The following is a 24,554-nucleotide window of genomic DNA, read 5'->3' as shown; positions in this document are numbered from 1 at the left end:
AACGCCACCCAATCGGGTATATAACATCAACCACGTCCCTGACAAGAGGACCGCCGACTGATAAAGCACATTTACTGAGAGCTGTATTGTATGCATCTAGTTTAGTTTTTTGTTGTTTAACTTTATTCACAAATTATACATTTACGGGGCTCTTGACGGTTGAGGACTGCCTATTAACTTTGATTTGTAAATTGATTGGAACAGCCTTTAGGTGAGTTGTTACATTTGTATACAATATGTTTGCTAGTACATGTGTTAATTTCAAAAATGTATCTGCAAATGTAATTTCCCTTGAATCGATGGTTTACTATGCCTATTGCTTAGGCTACTACGCATAACACTTTTCCACGCTATTATGCCATTGGTCCCGGAATGTAAACAAAGGTATGCGCGTGTTGTGAAATAACGGGATGCTAAATTAGTTTTTTCATTGTGGCAGCTCTTGCTGTTGTTTATTGTGATAGATTAATTAATAAATATTAAACACTAATCCGTATTGTTGCTTGAAGGGGACTTGCGACCTCTTTATCATAATATGCCCTTTGTGTATGTTTTGTCTTCTTGAGACCAGTAATGCATTCATGTTAATTGACTCAGATGATGATTCCACCTGGGGACTGCTTATATGCTGGGAGGAAGAGAAGGAAGCCCATCCAAAAACAGTTGAGTAACACTACCAGATATTGTCACTTATGTATTGAATGTTTTATTTGATTAATTAAATCATAATTTACCTATCTTATCAAGCTATATGATTGGAATAATGCAACCATATATTTCTCATCTGTTGCACACTACTGATCATGAATGAATGATTCTAATTGACATGTGCAAAAGTTGTACTAAAGTGACTTGTTACTACATTCAATAAAAATTAAAAAATGGTATTAATCTAGGCAAGTCAGTTAAGAACAAATTCTTATTTCCAATGATGGCCTACCAGAAGGCAAAATGCCTCCTGTGGGGATGGGGGATGGGATTAAAAATAAAAAATATGTAATACAATTATAGGACATAACACACATCACAACAAGACTACATAAAGAGAGACCTAAGATGGCAGTAACACATGACAACACAATAGTAGTCATGAGTTCTTAGAATCAACCTATTTGATCTTAGTAGTTCATCTCAAATGAAATGCATACCTGTTGGTTACATGTGCAAACTAAAATATATTCTATAATGACAGTAACCTTGTTTAAAGTCTGGCATTGATAGACATTCCACACATTTGTAAATTAATTGACAAAAATAATTTATGTTCAAACATAGGCTACAATTTAAACAGAGCATCAAACCCAAAAGCATTCATTGTTATATTGTGTTTATTTCCAAGGGTATTTGGTTACACTTTGAATTGTGGTGCTAATACCATGTATTTACATTATTACATTGGAGAGTAAGATTTGGTACAGTACACCTGTTATACCAGTTTATTTGATATAGTTCATGCTCATCCGTGAGCATTTGTCTCTTCAGCATTATTCTGTTGAAGGACCTGCTTGCTACAGAGGCTTTCCCTCTTCATTATTTAGTTATTGTTGTTTTTACTTTTTACTCAAGGAATTGAGTGTTTCTCAGACCCCACAGACCACCCCTGACCATTCTCAAAATATCCCCTTAGACATGATACAGGCTCCAATAACTATTGATTAATATACCAGAGGAGACTATATGTCATTAATGCATGCTTGCTTATTGAATAAACCAGTCATCATTGGGGAAATAGCACTGTATTTTTGGCCTCAGGAGATTGATCTAATACTTCCTAGATTGTTTCTTTTTCATAACATCAATTAACCTTGCTAAACGATTTGGCTCTATATCCGACAGAAAACAGACAGCGGCCAGCCAGAAGACCAACCCGTCTAAGAGGCACCGTGACCGTCTGAATGCAGAGCTGGAGCGGTTGGCCAGTCTCCTACCCTTCACCCCAGACATCATCTCCAAACTGGACAAGCTCTCAGTGCTGCGCCTCAGCGTCAGCTACCTCCGGGTCAAAAGCTTCTTTCAAGGTACAGACAGCACAGCGTCCCCATGTGGTGCCGTTACACCCTATACAGTCTCTCGTGACAGCAGTTACACCTTATCGTGACAGCGAGCATGCGGGTTTTGGCCCTGAATGCTAAGATTACAACCTATACTGTAGTATGAAAATTATTTATTTTTACTGCAGGATCTGTTGTATATTAGATGTCACACTTTATGGTGCACTAGTGTACATTCTATATCGTATGCATACAGTACTGTGCAATTCATTATCACAACCTTACATTTGTTTTTATAATGAAAATATTGTTTTGTACACTTGAGTTGCATCACATCCACTGTGCTGCCACACTTATTTTACCCTAGTGCTGCTTCCCTGTCAGGAAGCTATAATTCTGTTAACATTATTAACGAGAACATTTAGGCAACATTTAGACAGCTGAAAGAATTGTATTTATCATACATGGATCAAAGTAGAAGGGTGGTATGAATCATCAGGCTGGATGTAACACATTCAGATAGCTAGATGGTCATTAGATAAGAGCTGAAGTTTCTGAAGTAGTGCTGAACTAGGTTCTACATGTGCTCTGCTGTTTATCTCATGGACCGCTACAGCAGGCATACAAGACATCACGAGCCTTTTGATATTTTCACCATGCACACTCCTACCTCTCTCCTACTTTTCTACGTATTTGACAAGGTTTACTACATTGAGAAAATGAAGGTGGAAAACATGACCAAACAGATATTTTACCCATGCATGCATAACGCCACTGTGGCACCCTTGATCATTCAGCCAGTTTGTATTGGATTAACATGCCTGGTAGCCTATATGAACTATTGCAATATACTTATTTATATGTTGGTTAAATGTACCTTCTTATTTGTTTCTGTGTCATTTCCAGTCCCTTCTGTAATTAAATGTGTTAGGTCAAGGTGGTGTTGCTACATGTGTTAACTTAATTTGATTATCTGATTCAGAACAGGTTTTGACTCAAATGGCCACATGTTAAATGAGGTGTCAGCCATCTGCTATTTATGACTTCTTTGCAATATACTGTACATCTTTAAAGCTTTGAATTGCATCAAAGCAAAGCTCATACTGGAGGTAGCTTACCTGTTTTGAACAAAAAGGATAGATATGCTATCTAATGACAGAAATTAGTAGCACTGCTCTTTTCACTAATATCAATAGCTACAAACTTAAAGTAATTGTATTGTCCAATTGAAATCTCCCATCTACAGTTACAGCACAACAGAAAACAAATATTAAAGCATTTTCCCTCATTAGGGATGTAATGAGCTTGTCTCTTTCTGTGGCCATGCTGGAGCTGGTGGGTATCTTTGCATGAATAGTCTCATGTCAATAATTGTGTAGATTGGCACTGCACAACAAAAGGCGTGAGTGGCAGACCCCAAACCACTAAATATTTTGGTCCATCAAGGACAAGCTGAGAGCACAGCATGCAGCAGAGTGAAATCCTTTGTTGTCCCAACACTATTGTTGAACTGTTGTCGGGCACAATTATGCTCAAATTTGATCACCCAGTACTCAACTCCCCGAGTTGATCACCAAGTCTGATTTTATGACCCCTGGATAAGACTAAATGAAGCATTACAAATATTGGTTAAGATTTGACCCTCAAACACAATAATATATTCCAGTTTCAACAGGTGGTTGTTTTTTTATAGGTTTTTAGCACCCTACAAACCTTCAAGTTTAGAGCAGAAGTTATTTACAGCTACAGCCTGAGACAATGCTGTAGCTGTTACACCACTAACACAGGATGTGTGCCAGAACTGTGCTTTTCTTGTTTTCCAGCCATCTCTCCTTTTGTGTGCTATTTGCTAAGTACATTTGTGAATAATCTTGATGACTTATCTCATTCAGTTGACACAGTGTGTGAGTAAGGGGGATCGATGCTGTTCTTTTAAAGGATACTGTATAAGGATATATCATATATTATAAACTGGGTGGGTCGAGCCCTGACTGCTGATTGGCTGACAGTCGTGGTATATCAGACCGTATTCCACGGGAATGACGAAACATTTATTTTTATTGTTCACATTACTTTAGTAACCAGTTTATAATAGCAATAAGACCCAGGGGCGTGTGGTATATGGCCAATATACCACGACTAAGGGCTGTATCCAGGCAATCCTAATTGCGACGTGCCTAAGAACAGCCCTTAGCCGTGGTATATTGGCCATATACCACATCCCCCTGGGCCTTATTGCTTAAATATATGCAATTTAGCAGACACTTTTATCCAAAGCAACTTAGTCATGCGTGCATACATTTTTATGTATGGGGGGTCCCAGCGGGAATGGTTGTAAGCACCATGCTCTACCGACTTAGCCACACAGGAGCATAATAACGCTGTAAACCCCTATGGCCTTATGAATGGGTGTGCAGTACAAGTTGTGCTATGTACTGTTCCTCCTTTTTGTCAGCAGCTGTGGTTCCCCTTGCCAGGTTCCGTTCATCAGGCCCATTTAGACATCACACACTCTTGTACGGTCTTCACTGCTGATCGCAATAAGCTCACAGAGTGGTTAATAGGATTGAGGCATGCACTTCACTTCATTGCAGTGAGCTCAATTATAAAAGGGCAGGTAAAGTGATGGGGTGGCAGGTAGCCTTGCGGTTAAGAGCATTGGGCCAGTAACCGAAAGATCACTGGTTTGAATCACTGAGCATGGGATGTGCCCTTGCGCATGGCACCTAAACCTAAATGCTCCTGTAAGTCAGTCCAGATAAGATCGCCTGCTAAATGACTAAAACGTCAATATAAAACTATAGAACTAGTACAAACTACACTGCTCACTGTGGTTTCAAGTATGTGTCCTTGCAGGTAGGATCACAGTGTCAATGGTAAATAATACCATGGTTCTGATACTGCCTGTTGCACATTCATCATGAAAAGGCTTCTCTTTGATCAGACTAGAAAAGGATGTGATGGATTCATAAGAATCTGCAAAAGTCCATAGAAATCATGTCATTTTCCATGCTGCCTGTTCCTAAAGTGTTACCTGAAGCTTGATGTATGCTGAGCGTCTTGTCAGCGCCAGCTAACTTGCCTGTTTGATTTCTATGAGCCAACATGACAGTGTATTTCTGTGGAATACAGAGTAACGGGGGAAAAGATCATGAAAGATATTGGGAAGCTGTGATGTGCTCCAGCACATGAGGGAGTAATTGTGCACTAGTGAAAGTGTCAGGGGAAGGCATAGTCAGATCAGAGAGTTAATGAATGCTTTCTCCCGAGTACATCGCGTGACTGCTCTCTGGCAAGGCCCGAGGCTGCCCTCAGGGCTCATTGTAATGCTCAAGAAAGAAAGGTATGTACCAAGTGCACTATGCCACAATGTTGGGTTTTATAGATCAGCTTTGCTTGGTCGGAATCTGATGACTTTACATGACACGAGGAGGATGCTGTGTGTGAATATGAATGATGGCTTTCAAATGTGATTATTTTCTGATTTTGTTTATGATCTGTCATGTATTGTAAACACAATTTGAATTGGTTATAATCAAATCAAATAATTATATACTGTACCTAAATTGTTGAATCAGATCCGACTTTCAGGGAATTATATCCCAGATGTGGCCAAATTAAGTAATTAAAATGAAGCTAATCCGAGCTAATGTATTTGAGGCGCTGCCAGGTGAGTGGATTTGACCACGTGAAAGCAAGAGAGGTGGACTGGGTAATCGTCCATAACCTTTAAATGCTCTTCTGGAAACACGCTGTATGTACAGAGTGATAGTCTTCATAGGGAAATGCAGAACATGTTCTAGGTTTGATTTAATGACATTGAGAGTGATGGGTGACAGGGTTTTGAAATGTTATACAGTTGGTACAAAGAGAGGCACATTTTGAAGTACCAATGAGAAAGCATTACTTTAATGTAAAACCTTTTGGTGTAAGTACTGTGAATGCTTTGAATTGTAGTGTTTCACACTGCAGTCTGGTTACAGGTCCTTATTTCCCATTCCAGTTACATATAGTGTTTATCATCAAGGGGCTAAAATGGAACCAGTAAACAGAAGAGGTCTTGAGTTCTCCCATCTCCATGTTTACTGGAGGGCAGAGTGTTACACTGCTGTTTGGCAGCTGCAAAACCTTCTCTGGCAGATTCCCTTCAGCTTGCGTGCAGATCGGGGAAATTCCAGTTCCCTCTTGTTTCTAGTCATCATGTTTGAATAGACTGTTTTTCAATACGGATCAGAAACATTCCTTCCAATGGATCCAAACAATTAACTCCTGATTCTAATATAGGCCAGGATAATTTACAATCATACAGCTTTTCTCAAATCCCATTTGTTATTACACTTAATCCAGAAAGCTATTGTTCACTTCATTTGTTTTTAGAAAAAGGGTACAATTACTTTAGCTTGTTCTGTTTGTACCACATAATTATTATCATTAAAAATGATTATCATTCTTTACAGATGTCATATTATGTCATATAGTATGTACAGTATGTTTGATCCAGTTAATGTATTTTTTGTATTCTTACTGCTTTTGACTGATATTCAGTCACCAGATTATCAGTTAAAGTGTTCAATCAGCTCAAAGGCGATATTCCTAGAGTGAAAATATATTCTGATTTGTCTGCACGCAATAGCGTGAGGTACTGAACCCAATATGTCATAAGGCAGGGGCACTACTCTTGGTCTTGTTGCACAGAGACTGCAGTGCTAACTGATTTGGCACAAGCCCTTTTGTCTAAACTGTGATTTTTAATGTGACATCAGATCATAAAAAACATTCCATCAGCTTAATCTCTAATCACACCCTCTTAACAAGCATTTTCACCACTGATATTGTGATGCATTTTGGCATGATAACAATGAAAGCTGCAAGACAACAAATGTATGTTAATGGAAACAGACAAATAGACAAATGTTCAAAAGTGAAGATGACAGGGGTTGATCTTCTGTAATAGCATACAGTAGTAGCATACCATCTCCAGGGCTTCTAGTGTTTCAACGGACATGCTTTTCTACAACAAATCCAACTGCTCTTCGGACTAGTCACTCTACCACTTGTCACTTCATATACAACTCTATCGACTCAAGAACGTAATCCCCCCCCCCCCCCCCACACAAAGGCTATTGTCACCAAATTATTTTCATGTGAACTCGCACTCCAAGCTTTGTCTATAGCAGTACTGTCGTTGATCGTCAATGCACTAGACATGATTTCATGGCACAAACATAGCTGGCACACACAGCCCTGGTCACGCAGGGCCATAAGAAAACACAGTCTGTTTATTAATGATCCCCCCCTCTCTTTTAATCTAGGGGAATCTAGAACTAAGATGATAGCTAAACTTCTCACCAGCTCTGGCGCCCTCGTGAGACAGACGCACAATTGCTTCCATCAGCTTGGGTGTCACTTTGGCCTGTAACCTAATTGGTGTTAGAAGAGCTACCATTACTAGGGATACATTATCCATCTGCAGACTGCAGGACAGCACCATATGTCTAGACGTGAACAAACCCCTGAAAACTGAAAGATAAGATCTCGGACTGGGGATTTAGGCAGTAACAATTGAGTTGAATTAATTTGCTAATTAAGCTTTTAAATTAGGTAGGTATATTATGGTAGTTACGGTAATGTGTAAACAACAATGATATGATTTTATAAGATGTAGGTTCAACATGGCTGTGAAAGTAAGTAGTCTTATTTAGATTTCAGATTTCGCTCCTCATGTAACTTCACTGATGTTTATATAGGCTACTCTTTATTTTTGAGATTTTTTTTTTATTGATTTAATCTTTTATTTAACTAGCCAAGTCAGTTAAGTACAAACTCTTATTTACAATGACGGCCAAACCCTAACCCGTTTGATGCTGGGCCAATTGTGCACCGCCCTATGGGACCCCAAATCAATGTTGTGGTACAGCCTGGAATCGAACCAGGGTCTGTAGTGACACCTCTAGCACTGAGATGCAGTGCCTTAGACCGCTGCGCCACTTCTTGAGATTCCCAGGGATTTATCCTCTCCTCTGCAGCTTATTTATCCTCTCCTCTGCACCTTACACTGACCCTCTGAAGACTCGCATTACTGTAGTAGCTACTCACAGTAATGTCAATCAGCAAGGGTGAAATGTCGCATGTTGACGTTTATTGGGATGAGTCTAGTCCTGTAGGCAGAACTGAGTGATGTCCTCTATATAGGCCAGCTGCAAAGTAAAAATTGGATATATTGTAAAAATGAAGGGGAAAAAATGTAAGGTTATGTTTAGGTTTAAAATCAGATTTTACGACTTTGTGTCTGTGCCAGCTAGTGACCACTGCAGAGCTGCCTCCAGAACAAGATTCATGACGAAAGACACTAACCTGCAAATCAGTCCTAGAAATGAAAACCTCCTCCCTGCCTCTCATCCAGTTCACCTCACAAAACCCAGTGATTGATATAAAGGTATCACTCAAAAATACAAGGACGAGAGGTGAAAATGTTTGCTCTTAGAGCCATTGAGGAGGAAAACCTCACAGTGTTAGTAACAGTAGAGCCCTCCTGATGCAGGTAAGTACTGTAACTACTTGTGACTGAGTAATGACTTTTATCCTCTTAGGAAGTCGGCACACGGTCTCTTTAAGAGGCTCTTCGTGTAGTAGTGGTGTAGTTAAGCTCACCAGCCGAGCAGTTGCGTGACTGCAGCAGACTGGGTTCTGACCTCAGAAACGGTTATGAAAACGATCTGTAGATCAGTGCAACGAGTAGAAGACCAGCCCTGCAGAAATGAGTGATCCTTATTGCCTTTTCAGCACTACACAGAGACCAGGACATATGTTTTTACAGATGTTAAGATTGATTCACATACCCAGTCTAGAGGTGGTATGGAGCAGGAAGCTCCATTGACTTCAATGTGAGTTATTATACTGTACCTTTCTTAAAAGCTTTCTATGACATTTATAGCGTAGTTAAGTCAGCGTTTAGAAGGTTGATATATTTATTTGGTGTTCTTGATGTCATTATTTCGTATACGTTTTACCCCTCCATAGCCACCCAGACTTTTTTGCTTTGTGTAGTACTGCTGTATACATGTTCCAAGCCAATGAAATTAAAGAATTAAAGGCTCTGGTCTGAATGCATTAGTCATGGCATTGCTTATGCTTGGCAGCTGCATATTCCTCTTGTCTAATTCACTTCTCTACCTCATTACTCTATTGGCAGATGTGTTTTAGAGAGAAATGCTCATGGGCAATTGTTATTAGCCTACATTTGCTGGTTTGTATGACCAATCTTTTGAGATAAATCTTGCTGTTTTATACTTACAACTGGGTCTGACAAGACAGCGTGACAAGGTCAATTGAATGGTATTAGTCAATATCGGGAGGGAGAAACCCCGTTTATTCTGCACCAGGATCAGGGAACTCCTGTTGTATATGGGACACCACTCTGACATGTTTGCAAAGGTAGCCCATTACCACCAGACAAAATGGCGGTAGTACAGTATCTGTATTGGCTGGCAATGACAATGAAAGGTGCACATTGCTACAGTATACTAGTAGAATACTGCTTCTATGGTATTATGTAAAGGGTTTATTCTACATGGATCTGTTCCTACATTTGAAAGTTAACAAAACACTTAGTGTTTTGCTCATATTAATCTGTAGGCTATTGACCTATTCAACGGTAATTTGCTGTCATTTGATTGCTGTTATGTTTCATATTGTGTTCGATTGTTGCATTGCTGTAAATCAGGGCACCCTTGTGAGTAAGACCCAGGTATCAATGAGAGTGTCAAATTTGGTTAACAAAAAATGTAATGGCTCATTTGCTGCATGTGGCCTATTTGATCAAATAGATGTTTTGTGATGCTTAAGTTGTTACAAGTGTACTGATATGCCCTGTCTTTGTCTAGAATGGCCCCACCTGATCTTGCCTCCTCCCGACTGCCTTCCATTTTTGAAAACATTTATTTTCATTGTTAGAGTGGTCAGTTGAGTAATTTTTTCTTGTTCTGTGGTATACTAGGGCTTTTCAGTCTCAAACGCCCGTGACCTTTGAATGTGTTGGGGGCGATGAAACAACAGAGCCCTACTTAATGAAGGGACGCAAAGAGGGCGGAGGTGCGAATTGCACGTGAAGTTAGGCAAAAGGCAGCATGATTTATTGACATTATTGTAATCCAAACCCATCCTTAATTTACTCTTTGTGACGCACTGAGGTTCCAAACTGTTTAAAACAAGTCTGACTTTATACCAAAATTATTTTATTTATACTTTTTAGTCAATTTTGATACTAGAATAAAGGTTTCTGACTGATATCGATGCCACATTGGCCATTTTCAAGAGATTAGTTGGTTTCAGGGGCAGTCGCTCTTTAAAGGTCAGTGGCTTTATGTTGGATTTAATTAAATGCCCAGTGCAGTCAACAATGTGATTTTCCTGTGATTTATATACACTGAGTGTATGAAACATTAGGAACACTTGCTATTTCTATGACATAAATTGATTAGTTGAAAGCTATGATCCCTTATTGATGTCACCTGTTAAATCCACTTCAATCAGTGTAGATGAAGGGGAAGAGACAGGTTAAAGAACGATTTTTAAGCCTTGAGACAATTTAGACATGGATTGTGTTTGTGTGCCATTCAGAGGGTGAATGGGCAAGACAAAAAAATGTAAGTGCCTTTGAATGGGATTTGGTAGTAGGTGCCAGGTGTACCGGTTTGACTGTGTCAAGAACTGCAACGCTGCTGTTTTTTTTTCACAGAGGTTGGAATAATATTGTGAAAATTATGATAATGCCCTTTTAGCATAAGAGCTGTTTGAAAAGACCGCCTGAATTTATAGCCTGTTTGGTTGGGATGGAGATTTGACCTGCCTGGTGACATCACCAGTTAGTTCAGTTTCCCCCTCCCCACTCAGACCACTCCCAGACAGTCCAAACAAAATTGCTTGAGAAACTATTTTAGTTTCTTTTTAACAATTTTATTTGAAAACAATCACAATAAGGTACTTACCCAGGAATTATTTCATGTTGAGATGAAAACTGCTGCATTGGACCTTTAATGCAAGGCGGGACAAATACTTCTTGAAAACACATTCTACTCAACCCCGGCTTGCTTGTTTGTGTGCTCAGTTTTATTTTGCATGCAAGCAACCATACAGAACATCACATAAACCAAGATTGGTATTAAGAGTATTTTAGGCTCTTCTTTATGACTCCCATGATGTCACTTGGCTTTTATGCAATCTGCTCCTTGGCTAAATGGCTGTCTCTCAAACATAAAACCTAGAACAATGGCATTATATATAGTTAATGGAACAACTACGAGGGCCTGCAGGCCTGGAATTCTGAAGACTGATTTCGAAAGTGGAATGGAATTGAGGGTATATAAATTAGATAACTAATAGTTCCAAAACCAACAAAGGCATTATTTTGGGGGTAGGTGTTTGTTGCTCTCCTTGATTCTTTGTCAGTGGATTAAAATGATTGCCTTGAATCCAGAATTGAGAGATTTTTCCCCCTTCAAAGTTTGGAGGTAAAGAGTCATTATGATGGTCAATGTTAGTCCAATTACCATGGTTTCTGACATCTGAGATTGGTGTTTGTAATTCTCATGTTTTTAATATTACAAAAATATGTTGTTTTATAAAAAGATCATGAACCAGAGCATTTGGGCAGTGTTGTCATTCCATTCCCACCGACACTATTTCCCCTGCATAAACACACATCTGGTTGTAAATGTAACGTTGAGTCTGTCAGGGGAGTGTCTGGGTTTGATTAGCATGTAATCTCCCATCAACAACAGCCCCAGCAGTGTATCCCAGGGAGAGAGAGGGTTGGTCCTTTTCAATATATTCTTTACTAAAACAAAAGATAAAGATACAGTTTTGTAACTTTCATGTTGTAGGTATATCTATCATGTCAGAGTCGGATAGCTGTTGCATCAGGCCAGATACAGTATATGAGAAAGGAATGTGTATTTGGAACAAAACTTTTTCTGTGGGAAAAAATACTATTTTCAACCACATTGAGATATTGTTGAAATTAACAATGAACTATGCAATTCTTCAGTTCAGCGACATTACTTAGTGGTCCTCTTGGTATTGTTACAACAACCTGTAGGAATTTTATTTGACTGTTGCTAACTGTCCTCACTATTACAACAACGGTTCTATAACTGAAAACGTTCTTGTTGTATTTTACTCTTTATTTGAAAAGATAGGTCATTTGGATGTGCAGCATGCCCCTAATAGTAATGAAGCTTGGTTTATGGACCTTTTGTTTTCATGTGTTCCGTGTCAACGTGTGAAGTAGCAGACATCTGCTTTCCTTTTAGACCACAGATTTAAAGATTCTCCCCACCATGTTTTTCCAGTCAAGCACTGAAAGCTGCCTTGGCTCCAGTCAGTAGATTGCGTGTAAATTACAGTATGTATATGTGTGTGTATATGAGCCATTGTCTGCTGTGAAATTCTCCCCATTTTTGCTCGGAAACACAGCACAGGTGTTGAGTGCCATGAGGGTGACAGATTAAAATGTCTGAACACTGTTGGGTCTGTCACACCGCAGGCTTTTAACCTGAAGTGTTCAGGCCTCATTGATCCTGTCAGGGCCTGTTGTGGAGGGATGCTGCACACCACAGAAAAGTGTTGGGATGTTACTGAAAGAGAGCACGCTCAGAGCCAGGCGGGAGGAGAGCAGGAGCTGGAGCCGTCGGAACCCCCCTCACGCAACGCCTGTGATTCCGTGCAGGGGAAGGATTTACATGGCACGCTTTGGGAATCCCACAGCTTCACACTCTCTTCCCCTCCTTTTACCTCCTAATTCCCTGCTCTGTTATTTTCTGTTCCCCTCCCCATTCTCGAAAGGAAGTATTTACTCAGCTGACACAAAACAGGTGAAATCACACCCACACATTCTTCTGTTTCTCTCACACTGGCACAGCAGAGGCAATAGTCATGCAATGATGTTGCTCGCTATCTCTTTTTTTGCTTCACTCTATTTCTTTCCTCTTTGACTTATTCCCAAAGAACAAAACACTTTTGAGTTTCCAAATCCCATATTCTTATATCACCAGGTAATTTTGAACTATTCTGGGGTGTTGGCTCAGGTCAGCAATGACATAGTTGAAGCTAGTGGGGAGGGGTCCGTTGTCTGAGGTAGACAATAGGATTCTTCTGCTACTCAGCAAACCGCTCAGACAATCTTACAACCGCTTCAATATTCATATATAAAGGATGGTATTGTTTTTCAGACACAGTCAACGTGTCACTAAGTCCTGGCACAGAAACTGTGGGATCCAAGCTTGCATTTAACATCTTTAAATGGGTGGTTTGTATTCTCACATTTTCTAGTTTGACCTCAACAGTCTCACCATGTTAACATTCAGCTGAATTAAGTCTGGTCCACTAATAACAATTCCTTCATTTTTATGGTCTGTGGGCAATTGACTTTGTCCTCTTTTTTTCTGGTGAGAGTCTGCCAGTATAGCAGCAGTGACCAACCCATGTCAATAGTCACCAGAGGGACATTTTGGCAACTAAGAGTACAACATCCAGCCATAGATACTGTACCTCTTTAAGACTGTGTTAATATTGGAGCTTCCTAACACAAGTGCATCATTAGTTTTCCTGCTATTTCCTCCAAGGCAGCACTACATCAACATTAACATGGATGCTATTGCTAGCTACAGTCGTTTGACTTACAGTACCAGTCAAAGGTTTGGACACACCTACTCATTCCAGGGTTTTTATTTATGTTCATTATTTTCTACATTGTAGAATACTAGTGAAGACATCAAAACTATGAAATAACACACATGTAATCATGTAATAACCAAAAAAGTGTTAAACAAATCAAAATATATTTTATATTTGAGATTCATCAAAGTAGCCACCCTTTGCCTTGCCTTGATGACAACACTCTTGGCATGCTCTTAACCAGCTTCATGAGGTAGTCACCTAGAATGTATTTCAATAAACAGGTGTGCCTTGTTAAAGTTCATTTGTGGAATTTATTTCCTTATTGCGTTTGAGCCAATCAGTCAAGGTAGGGGTGGTATACAGAAGATAGCCCTATTTGGTAAAATACCAAGTCCATATTATTGCAAGAACTGATCATTTGTTTTTCAACAGGACAATGACCAAACACACATCCAGGCTGTGTAAAGGCTATTTAACCAAGAAGGAGAGTGATGGAGTGCTGCATCAGATGACCTGGCCTCCACAATCACACGACCTCAACCCAATTGACATGGTTTGGGATGAGTTGGACCCCAGAGTGAAGGAAAAGCAGCCATCAAGTGCTCAGCATATGTGGGAACTCCTTCAATACTGTTGGAAAAGCATTCCAGGTGAAGCTGGTTGAGAGAATGCCAAGAGTGTGCAAAGCTGTCATCAAGGCAAAGTGTGGCTACTTTGAAGAATCTCAAATATAAAATATATTTAGATTTGTTTAAGTAGGTGTCTCCAAACCTTTGATTGGTACTGTATATGTCATGCTATTCTGAAGTCCTAAGCAGTGGTTGCCTGCCCGTGCCCACTCCCCACAGCCTGGGAGTGATGGACAGAACAGAAGTAATGGTTGGTGATGTGAGTGGTGGTAGGTAACTGTTGGCTTGCCACTCGCCACTGCTCGACTCTATTTTCAGTCAGTCGTTCCTTCCCCTCCACAGCTACACATCCCTTCTTCCCTCTATCTCTCCCTCCCCCGCTAGCAGGTGTATGCCTCTACCTGATTGCTGGGTTGGTGAGATGTTCTGTGGCCTTAAAGGTGATGTGTAGTGGTGGTGGATGCTGGGATCCATCCAGCAGCAATCCCACCCCTCCTACCCCAACCCCCACTCCCAGATCCCCCTTCAGGCTTGCGTGATGAAAGCTGCTGTTTGTATTGATAATGGAGAGCCAAACCTCCAACTGGAGCACGTGATAATGAAATCATGGCCTGGATTAGCGTGCTGATTTGCCCTGCAACCAATCCCATGAGGAATCCTTGTGATGAGTCGGATTTCCATGGACTGTGGAGGGAACATTCATTAGAAATCGTGTCACAGGCAGACCGATGAAGTCAACTCTATCTGCTTGAATCACGCCATGAGACAAGCTATAGAGAGAATAAACTACGTGGAGTAGAGGGAATAGCATCCAGGCGATTCAATGTCAAAGTCAATTTGGGTGTACTTTCAAAAGCTTCAGTCTGCCGATGAAGAGTGACTGGTGCTGTGATGTGGTTATGAACCAGAGCCACTTTAGTGGATTCCGTTGTAAATACATCAGTGTATTAAGAACTAGCAAGCACACCATGTACTTTTCGGTTGATGGTAATAGGTCCATTTTTTGGGCATACCTAGTTAACTAGTATGACTCCTCTCCATCTCGTGTAACAATGAGTGTGTACCTTTGGCAAAGATCACTCCCTCCATATGATCCATTTGATCATACTTATTGTATACAGTCACAAGCAGTGCTTAGTGTTCATCTCATACAACCTACTGAATAAAACAACATCTAGAACAGATACAGTAGATACTCATCACAAGCCTCTGAAGGAAGAGTAAACGTGATTACAGACTGCAACATCATCTGAATGATTTATGCCTTGCCCTTTGCTGTGACTGTGAGGACAACAGAAGCAAATATGAATGACTCATTGTGTGTTTGAGGGCAAGTGTATTAAAGGAAGCTTGTGTTTACATTTCACTGGATCCGCTGTGATTGAGGCGTAATGATCATTGACTGTAACAATGGCACTTCTCCCATTGAGTTCCTGTGGTCAGTTCAAGCAGTTTGTCTGAATGTGGACATGGCAAACCAGTGGTACTCTAACTGGACATATTGTGCAAACAATTTTCTCTTGTTTTCACTGGTTCTTCCAGATGAGGCTCAGATGCTTTGTACTGTATGTGGTATCATTATCTTAGGAAGGGCAAAGATGTGCGTGCTCTTCATCATTGCCCTCATATAAGTTGTGACCTCTTTGTTGAAAGTGAGCATTAACATCCATTGTGAGTGGAAATTATATTGAATGTGCCTTCTATGAAACATACCAAGTTGTCTGTAGTAATTCCCAGCAAAGCATATGCTGGCTGTTTCCGACCAATAGGGAATAGCTGGAAGAGGAGTTGTTGGCACGATTGCTATTACTACTATTCAGGTTTTTTTCATATCATCCCCAGAGGGGTGGGTGTGTGTGTGTGTGTGTGTGTGTGTGTGTGTGTGTGTGTGTGTGTGTGTGTGCGTGCCTGCCTGCCTGCCACCAAGCGTGTGTGTGTTAGCTCATGTCCGTGCATGTGCTTGCCTGTGTGTTTGTGGGTGTCTCCATTAGCTCACTCCTAAAAGTAGAAATAATACAATTGATAGAGTACATTTCCATGTTATCCATGCTTTCACCAATGCAGTTGTCATGGCATGCAGTATAGACTGTTGATGCTAAAAGGTATATCAATTTAAGGACATGATGTTTGTACAATTCCATAAGGAATAATGCCATGGATTTCCCACAGTCTTAGTTATTACCTCTTACATGCAATGGCTTGAACAGGAGCCAGGCCACTGTTAGGGATATGGAGGAGATTGACAGACGTTTTAGTTGCGTGACAGTGTCACCTCAGCCAGCCAGCTCCTACTCCCTCTCTCTCCCCCTCTCTCTCTATCCATTTCTCCCTTCCTCCCTCTAGTGATCCTGACCTGGATTTCCTGGTTTAGTCATGGAGGGGGCAGCCAGGGAGCCAGGAGGGTGGGAATACGCTAATGAGGTGGCTTGTGGCCAATTTCCCGCCCATTTTCCTCACTGACCCCCTTGTGCCGCTGGTGAATATACTGTATCTTTGTACTGTGAACACGCAAAGGCTGTCAGACAGCAGGGACTCTCACACGCACTCTGGGCACAGTCACTTCTGCTCTGTGCTCTCCCTCCCTTGCCGACCGGAAGATGCCACAGCACAGGGAAGCAGCAGAGCGGACCAGGAGCAGCCTGGTACTGTACTGCCTCTCTCTCCTCTGTGGTTCCCAGGGAGACAGGTGTAAACACTGCCTCTCTCTGGACACAGAATGCAGGATCCACACACCATTTAATCATAGCTTGAAGAAAAAGGGAGATAGGAAATGATGCTGTAAAAAAAGTTAAATACCTCATAAACTGAAAATATGAACCCTTTAGGAACATGTCACCACTGTACTGCCTCTCTGTGTGTGCATATTGCAGTAATGAGTTCATATCAGTATGAATTGAAATCTGAATTGTGAGAATTGTTCTTTTGAAATGGAGAATGTTACCTTTTTTAATGTACCCTAATCGTCTGATATTTATTTCATTTTTATTTCACCTTTATTAAACCAGGTAGGCAAGTTGAGAACAAGTTGTCATTATCCAATTGAGACCTGGCCAAGAGAAAGCAAAGCAGTTCGGCACATATAACAACACAGAGTTACACATGGAGTAAAACAAACATACAGTCAATAATACGGTAGAAAAATAAGTCTATATACAATGTGAGCAAATGAGGTGTGATAAGGGAGATAAAGGCTAAACATTTTTTTGATTACTTATCATACATTCCACATCTACAGTAATACACCTGTTAGTCCCTTGAAAGTTGTCTTTTTCTCTCTCATCCAGCCATCCAGGAGAAGCCATGCAGAAAGCACATCATGGAGTCGCCTGTGAACCACCAGGATACCAGGAAAGAGAGCCTGTCCATGGGGACCCCGGGGACCAGCAGCAGCGTGGTGGAGAGTGACCTCTTACTGGAGGTGAGACAAAGTGGAGGAGAAGGGTCAGGTTGTGATTTGTCCTCCCAAGAGATCACTGATGAGAGTACTGATAGGGCTGGAGAACAGAAAGGAATGGGACATCATACTCTTGTGCCCAGTTGGTGAAAGCTTAAGCTTAAGACTAACAAACCATAAATACAACATGTTCATTAAACAGAATTAAATGCAGTCTGCCCTGACTGTGTTTTTTCTTAAAAGACAATTGTTGAATGAAAAATTGACACAGTTTAATTTAGCCACATTGATTATTAAGGTTTAGAACATGTTTTGATGATATTGTGGCACAAAAGTGGAGCTGGTTGGATGATGAGTAAGACCAACCCTCCGACCGGAACTACCCTCAGCCCTCTGTGTCTCAGAATACCCGTCCTCCCCAAACCCCCGCCCTGCCCGAACTCCCGCCCTCCCCTCCCACAATAGCGTGACACCAAAGCAGCCGACCATGATGCTGGTGAATGAAGATGGTGACACGGTTAGGTCAGTATCACACCAGAAAGTGGGGAAGAAAGGGCCCAGCTGACCTGGGCTGACTTGAATTAGACGGGAGGTGACAGGGCCAGCCAAGGAGCAGGCCAGAGTCACGACAATGTCAAACACAACAGCTCCAGCACCAGCCAACACAGGGAAGTCAATGGGGAACTCTGTGTGTTGTTTCCTCCCTTTCTCCCTCTTTTTCTCTTCAAATCAGGAGGCATGAAGAGAATATTTTGTATGTTTCATTCCGATATCCATTCATTATCGGAAATAAACATTTATCAACAAACTACTCATCAATCAAGTGCAACTGAAGTTTGTCCCCTGTGTGTTCTTAGTACACACATTTTTTAATTTTTTTTACCTTTATTTAACCAGGCAAGTCAGTTAAGAACAAATTCTTATTTTCCATGACGGCCTAGGAACAGTGGGTTAACTGCCTGTTCAGGTGCAGAACGACAGATTTTGTACCTTGTCAGCTCGGGGATTTGAACTTGCAACCTTTTGGTTACTAGTCCAATGCTCTAACCACTAGGCTACACTGCTGCCCCAACATACAGTATGAATGACATTTATTATATAAGTTTTAAGGCAAACAAAACGTTGACTTTGGTTATACTGAAAGTGTTGGAAAAGTATAAGAAATACAGAGGATAAATATACAGAACATTTTCTGATTCAATTAAAAGAGATGATATCCTGAATTCATGTTCAGACATTTAACATGACTGTTAATGCCGTTGTGTATTAACATGTGTGTCTGTCTCTTGTCTCTTCTAGTCCCTGACTGGGTTTGCCTTGGTTGTGAGCACAGAAGGGTTGATCTTCTACACCTCCACCTCCATTGTTGACTACTTGGGCTTTCATCAGGTATGTTTCAATCACACCTTGTATTCTCAAAGTCATGATAAATCAGAATTCACTTTGCTACTGAGCGTCATGATCAATCAAGCCATAATAAATGTAGTTGAAGTACAGTACCATTGTACAAGCCTTTCATAGAAAATTACATTCTGAGGAAACATTATACAGCATTGTAAAACTGTTTTATAGTAAACCACCAACAATAGAAAACATAACAAAATTGACATAGAATTGTTTTTTAATACAAGGCCATGCCCTTTTAGTAATTAAATTAAACATAACAGAAATCAAACTGTGGTTGAATGAAAAAGATTCATATGACCAACCATGTCAAAAGTTGAAAATAGCCAACACTGGATTTTAACAACATTTATTTTTGTTCTAGAAGCAAACAGCTTGAATTTTTCCATTTAATTTACTTTGCAAGTTTGTAACTGTCCTTTTTGAGTGAATAGCTTTCTATTAGGCCTAATTAAAGCTGGGGTTTTAACATGGGAAGGAGACTAAAGAGACAGTGATCGTTCCTCTGATAGGAATTGAGATGGTGTTGCTGTGTGTTCAACAAGCGGGGTGCTTCACAGGGCAAGTGTTCAAAGCGTTGCATGCAAAAGAAGCGGATATTATGGGAAGGTTGAATATATTAGTGGGAGTCTGTCGTTTTATGAACAGAGGGTATAGCTGAGATGGAAAAAAGAGAGGAATTACGAGTGTGGGCTGGGGTTGCAGGGTTTTTCATCAGGATAGTGTTGCGTCTGTCCTCATGCAAACAGCTCTAGTGTCACGCAAAGCACAAACAAGGCAGCGAGGAGGGCCACCCATCATCCCACTAACTGAGGAGAGGGGAGGTTGGGATCTATATTATACATGCAAACTGCAGGGAGTCATAACTCATCACTCACCGATTCAACTGTTGTCACCAATTACCCTGCTGTGATACACATTGTATACAAGTCATTACTTAATGCTTTCACTATTTACTCCTCACTTTTATTGATTTAAATCATCATTTATAGATCTTTGACTGGCAAACAGTAAAACAAAGCAGTTTGAAATGACTGAACACACTCAGTAATGATGACAGCACAGTTACAAGCTCTTTATACATTCTGACTTTCCGTTTCACATCTAAGCTTTTCTTCTACAAAAGAAATTTGAAAAAAAAAGTTTATGCCATGTTTAGAATCAAGATCTCCCATATAGAGGGAGGGATGCTGATTGAACCGAGTCTGTCACAGAAGGTCCTCCCTCCCTCCCACACCCTTCTGGTCAGCGGTGGGAAACCGAAAAACAGAAGAGTTAAGTTCTCAGTGGGCTCGCTGCAGGCTGACACTTGCGGTGTCTGTCTAGAAACCTCCATGGTGTCTGACCATAGATGTGTTTCACCCGACCGTGACACAGGTTAAGTGGGGAGGTCAATGCGTTGACCAAACACAATGGACGGGTAACTGGGGGTTAATTGGTTGTCGGGTTGAATGTTTGATGACTCGTTCCTCCCTTACCACTGCTCCTCCCCGTCTCCTCCCCGTCTCCTCCCCGTCTCCTCCCCATCTCCTCTCCGTCTCCTCACCCATCTCCTCCCCTCTCCTCCCCGTCTCCTCCCTTCTCGCCTCCCCGTCTCCTCCCCATCTCTTCCCCCCTCCTCCCCATCTCCTCCCTCTCCTCCCCATCTCCCCCCCTCTCCCTCTTCTCCGTAGACGGATGTGATGCACCAAAATGTTTTTGATTATATCCATGTGGAAGAGCGGCAGGAGTTCAGAAGACAACTCCACTGGGCCATGAACCCCGGGACCCAGGGGGCCTCCCTGGACCAGCACTCAGCCACAGGAATTGGTGTGTAGGTCATTTCCATCAACAGAACCTTTGTCTCTCTGTGGAACTGCTAAAGGATGCAGGAAAGTCCCTCATGATCACATGCAACTTGCCATTTACATTAGTTTCCATTCATGACCATTTTATAGAGGGACAAAGGGATTAGTACATTAGTTGCTGTATTCAAGACACAGAAAGAAAGGATACTGTATTTTATTTGTAATTTGCAATACTATCCTAAACCCCTCACTGTAATATTGGTGGTTAGGAGACCAAAACAAATTTAAAGTAGAGTGTTTATTACATAGGTTGTACTAACAAAAATGCTGTGGCTGTCCTGTAGGTGATGACTTTGTGATGAGCAGTCTCTTCCATGCCCAGGAGCCTGACGGTGTTCCTCTAGAGTGCACCTCCTTCCTCACGCGCTGTTTCATTTCCCGAGTCCGTTGCTTGCTGGACAGCACCTCAGGCTTCCTGGTGAGTGAGTACCTTAGCTCGCACAAGTACCTGACAATATCCACTCTTTTACAAACGGCATTAACCGTTATGCTCCACACAGTATGAGGTCAGTTCTGATTGGTCTATTCAGTAATGTACGTGCACTTTCTCCTTGGGGGTCTAGGTTAGGTTACTGTTACTGTAAAGCACAAATACTGTGAAGATATCTGTTGACATAAGAAGGGCTTTTGATTGGTTGATTGATTTTTTAATGTTTGGCAGAGCATGCAGTTCCAGGGCAGCCTGAAGTTCCTGCAGGGCCAGAAGCAAAAGACAGACTCCGGGGCACTGCTGCCCCCCCAGCTGGCGCTGTTCTGTGTGGCCGTGCCCCTCATGATTCCCTCCATCACAGAGCCGAAGATGAAGAACACGACGATCAGGAACAAGAACAAGTGCCCCGTCATCCCCACACCAGATAATCACAGGTAAGCAGTACTGTGGGAGTGGTGAGCATGGGGAGAGCTGAGCAGTGAGCATTCTTTTTTAAATACGGTGTCTGTCTATATCATGGTTTTACTAAACACTTTTTGAAGGAGCCAGGCATGTACACCATTTAGCTTACAATCAATTTACAATTAAAGACACATGTTTATTATAGCATCAGTTTCAGAATCCAATCACTGGGTATGCTAAATTCGGTCAAATTACTACTTTATACTGTAAATGTACACAACTAGAAGATGATATAATGCATACATGACCATGGATATATTTTCTTTAGCCATTTTCCTAAATAAAGGAATGCTGTCTGTCATCTCTTTGTTTGTGTTCCCACAGTGACAAGAGGCATCGAAACACCAGAGGTTCATGTGACAGCAGTGACTTACTGCTTCTGAATTGGTCCAGCAGCTCTACCAGAGACCCCTGCCACTATACCCCATGGACACCCCTCTCCAAAGACGGCATCAGGTATAGGAACAATGGTTACTGCACCCAGGAGGAGCCCATCAACTTCTGCCTGTCTTCCATGGGTGGTGGGCCCAAAGCTCAGAGCGTGAATCATCCATGGGACATCCGCACCGGGTCCACCATAAGAAAGGGCCCCAGCAGCAGCTACATACCATGCAGACAAGGCAAGTACAACAACCTGGGGAAGTCTGGAGCTTACAGGATGTATCCAGGATACCACGCTAAAAGACAGGATGCCTCTCAGAACAAACTGTACGGAGGCCTCCACAGCCCAGAGGCGGAGAGCTTCTGTGAGGATGGCATGGAGGCAGACAACAACTACATGAGCGGCCATCTTGACTGTTACAATGGCATGGTGTTGCCTGAGACAGCCATAAAGACAGAGCAGGACTCTGACTCTGAGAACGGTTGCAACATCTACAGCATGCCCCACAACCTAGCCTGGGTGGGGAATGAGAAGCGCTACAGCATGGCCTACTCAGAAGAACCACAGGTGAAGTCGGAGGCTGACTACTATGACCAATACACCACCTGCCAAAGGAACAAGTCCAACATGAGCCCAACGCTCAACGGATACCACAAATACTTATACCCAGTGGGGAGCAGGGCTCAGAGGGATCCTAGGATACCTCACTCAGACCATCTGTGTAGCAGTCAGGGAGCAAACTGTATGGTCAGCAATGTGTATGGGAATGGTACTGTGGAGCATAAAGGCTACATGCAGCAAGACAACAAACTGAACTACGAGTTCAGGAATCATCTGATCCACTCTATAAAGAGGGAACCCATGGACTCACCTCCTTGGTCTGACAATGGACATGACATTAGCCAAATACCCCTGCAGAGAAATATGATTCACAACTGTGCATTGAATGATATTGTACACAAACCAAACCCATATATCTACATGCAATGAGGTCAATGGAAAATCTCATAAACCATCTGGGCACCACCTTGCTTCTTTATTGTATTGATGCATAATATGGCAGGGTGGGTAGTTATTTAATCTCAGGTAATCAGTAGTGTTACAAAGCAGAAATATATGTTTTAATAAGGACTTTGTACATAAGACACGATAAAGATAAATATAACTTTTTTTCAGATTTACAGGACCAGTCAAAAGTTTGGACACCTACTAATTCCATGGTTTTTCTTAATAGTGAGGTCATCAAAACTATGAAAGAACACATATGGAATCATGTAGTAACCAAAAAAAGAGTTTAACAAATCAAAATAGATTTTAGAGTTTATATTCTTCAAAGTAGCCACCTTTACCTTGATGACAGCTTTGCACACTCGTGGCATTCTTTCAACCAGCTTCATGAGGTAGTCACCTGGATTGCATTTCAATTAACAGGTGTTGCTTGTTAAAAGTGAATTAAATGAATTATTCTTTGATAGGTTGAATTAATGTATTATTTTAACAGTGAGTTTGTCATTTTTGTTTTAAAGACAGTGTTATAAATCGAGATTTAACAAAGCGTCACTTAACAGCTATTTACACACATTAATGTCTAAGGCGGTATCTGAACATAATAATGTCCAAATGTATTGCACAGCAATACTGTTAATTTATGTTCGTGGTCCATTGTTATATTTGTAAATTTTTGTAAAATTGTAGTATATTCAAAAGAAATGTTAGGAACCGTAGTTCTGTTTTATGAAGCCAATGTTTTATTATATTTTGAAAAGATTGAAAAAAAATACAGTATGTGAAATTATGACATGTTCCCTTACATATTCCATAGCTGCATAGCTGCAAAATTTCTACAGCATTCTATTATGCTGTTTTTAAAATAAAAATCTGTAAATTAATTTCTTTCTTTCAAAGCTATTCTACAAATTGTAATACTTTAACTGCAGACTTGTTTCTAAACAACTTTTGGTAACACTTTTTATTTGTGTATTTTTTATTACTGGTCTGAAAATTGACCAGCCCTTCTGGCATTTGCCCAGATGGCCAGTCCAACCCGACATGAGTGAAACAATAAAAGATTTGTAGTAATACAGTGTAACAATGAATCGATACAACAGCATGCTTGTTGCACTGTATGCTACATTTTTCAGGAAGGATTACAGTCATACAAGTTTCAGATATCAATTAAATTCAGTAGACATCTAACATAGAATATTACACTATTTAGCACAATAATATCATAAAACGGATAATACTCTTATCAGTGTTAAAATAAACGAAATAGTATATGTTTTATAATTTCACTGTGCCAAACAAAAATACAATGTTCGATGACTATTGAATTTAAT

The 24,554-nt window shown here is 41.0% G+C and overlaps 1 protein-coding gene across 1 annotated transcript; it reads left to right on the top strand.

Annotated features, from left to right (window-relative positions):
• The first annotated feature begins 600 nt into the window (after positions 1-600).
• LOC135507002 (aryl hydrocarbon receptor repressor-like) lies at positions 601-23,205 on the top strand. The gene is made up of 8 exons (XM_064926466.1): positions 601-662; positions 1,837-2,018; positions 17,581-17,714; positions 18,990-19,079; positions 20,768-20,903; positions 21,226-21,359; positions 21,603-21,805; positions 22,158-23,205. The coding sequence occupies exons 1-8, from the start codon at positions 601-603 to the stop codon at positions 23,203-23,205; spliced, it is 1,989 nt and encodes a 662-aa protein (XP_064782538.1).
• The last annotated feature ends 1,349 nt before the right edge of the window (positions 23,206-24,554 follow it).

The sequence above is a fragment of the Oncorhynchus masou genome, chromosome 3 (genome assembly GCF_036934945.1).
Source record: "Oncorhynchus masou masou isolate Uvic2021 chromosome 3, UVic_Omas_1.1, whole genome shotgun sequence".
In the NCBI taxonomy this organism is placed as follows: Eukaryota; Metazoa; Chordata; class Actinopteri; order Salmoniformes; family Salmonidae; genus Oncorhynchus; species Oncorhynchus masou.
This window is presented reverse-complemented; position numbering and strand designations above follow the sequence as displayed.

Excerpts from the sequence above, each read along its gene's own strand:
- LOC135507002 (XM_064926466.1), top strand. The coding sequence starts at position 601 with ATGATTCCACCTGGGGACTGCTTATATGCTGGGAGGAAGAGAAGGAAG. Across the intron at positions 21,360-21,602 it reads ACAGCACCTCAGGCTTCCTG|AGCATGCAGTTCCAGGGCAG; the intron begins GTGAGTGAGTAC and ends AATGTTTGGCAG. Across the intron at positions 21,806-22,157 it reads CCCACACCAGATAATCACAG|TGACAAGAGGCATCGAAACA; the intron begins GTAAGCAGTACT and ends GTGTTCCCACAG.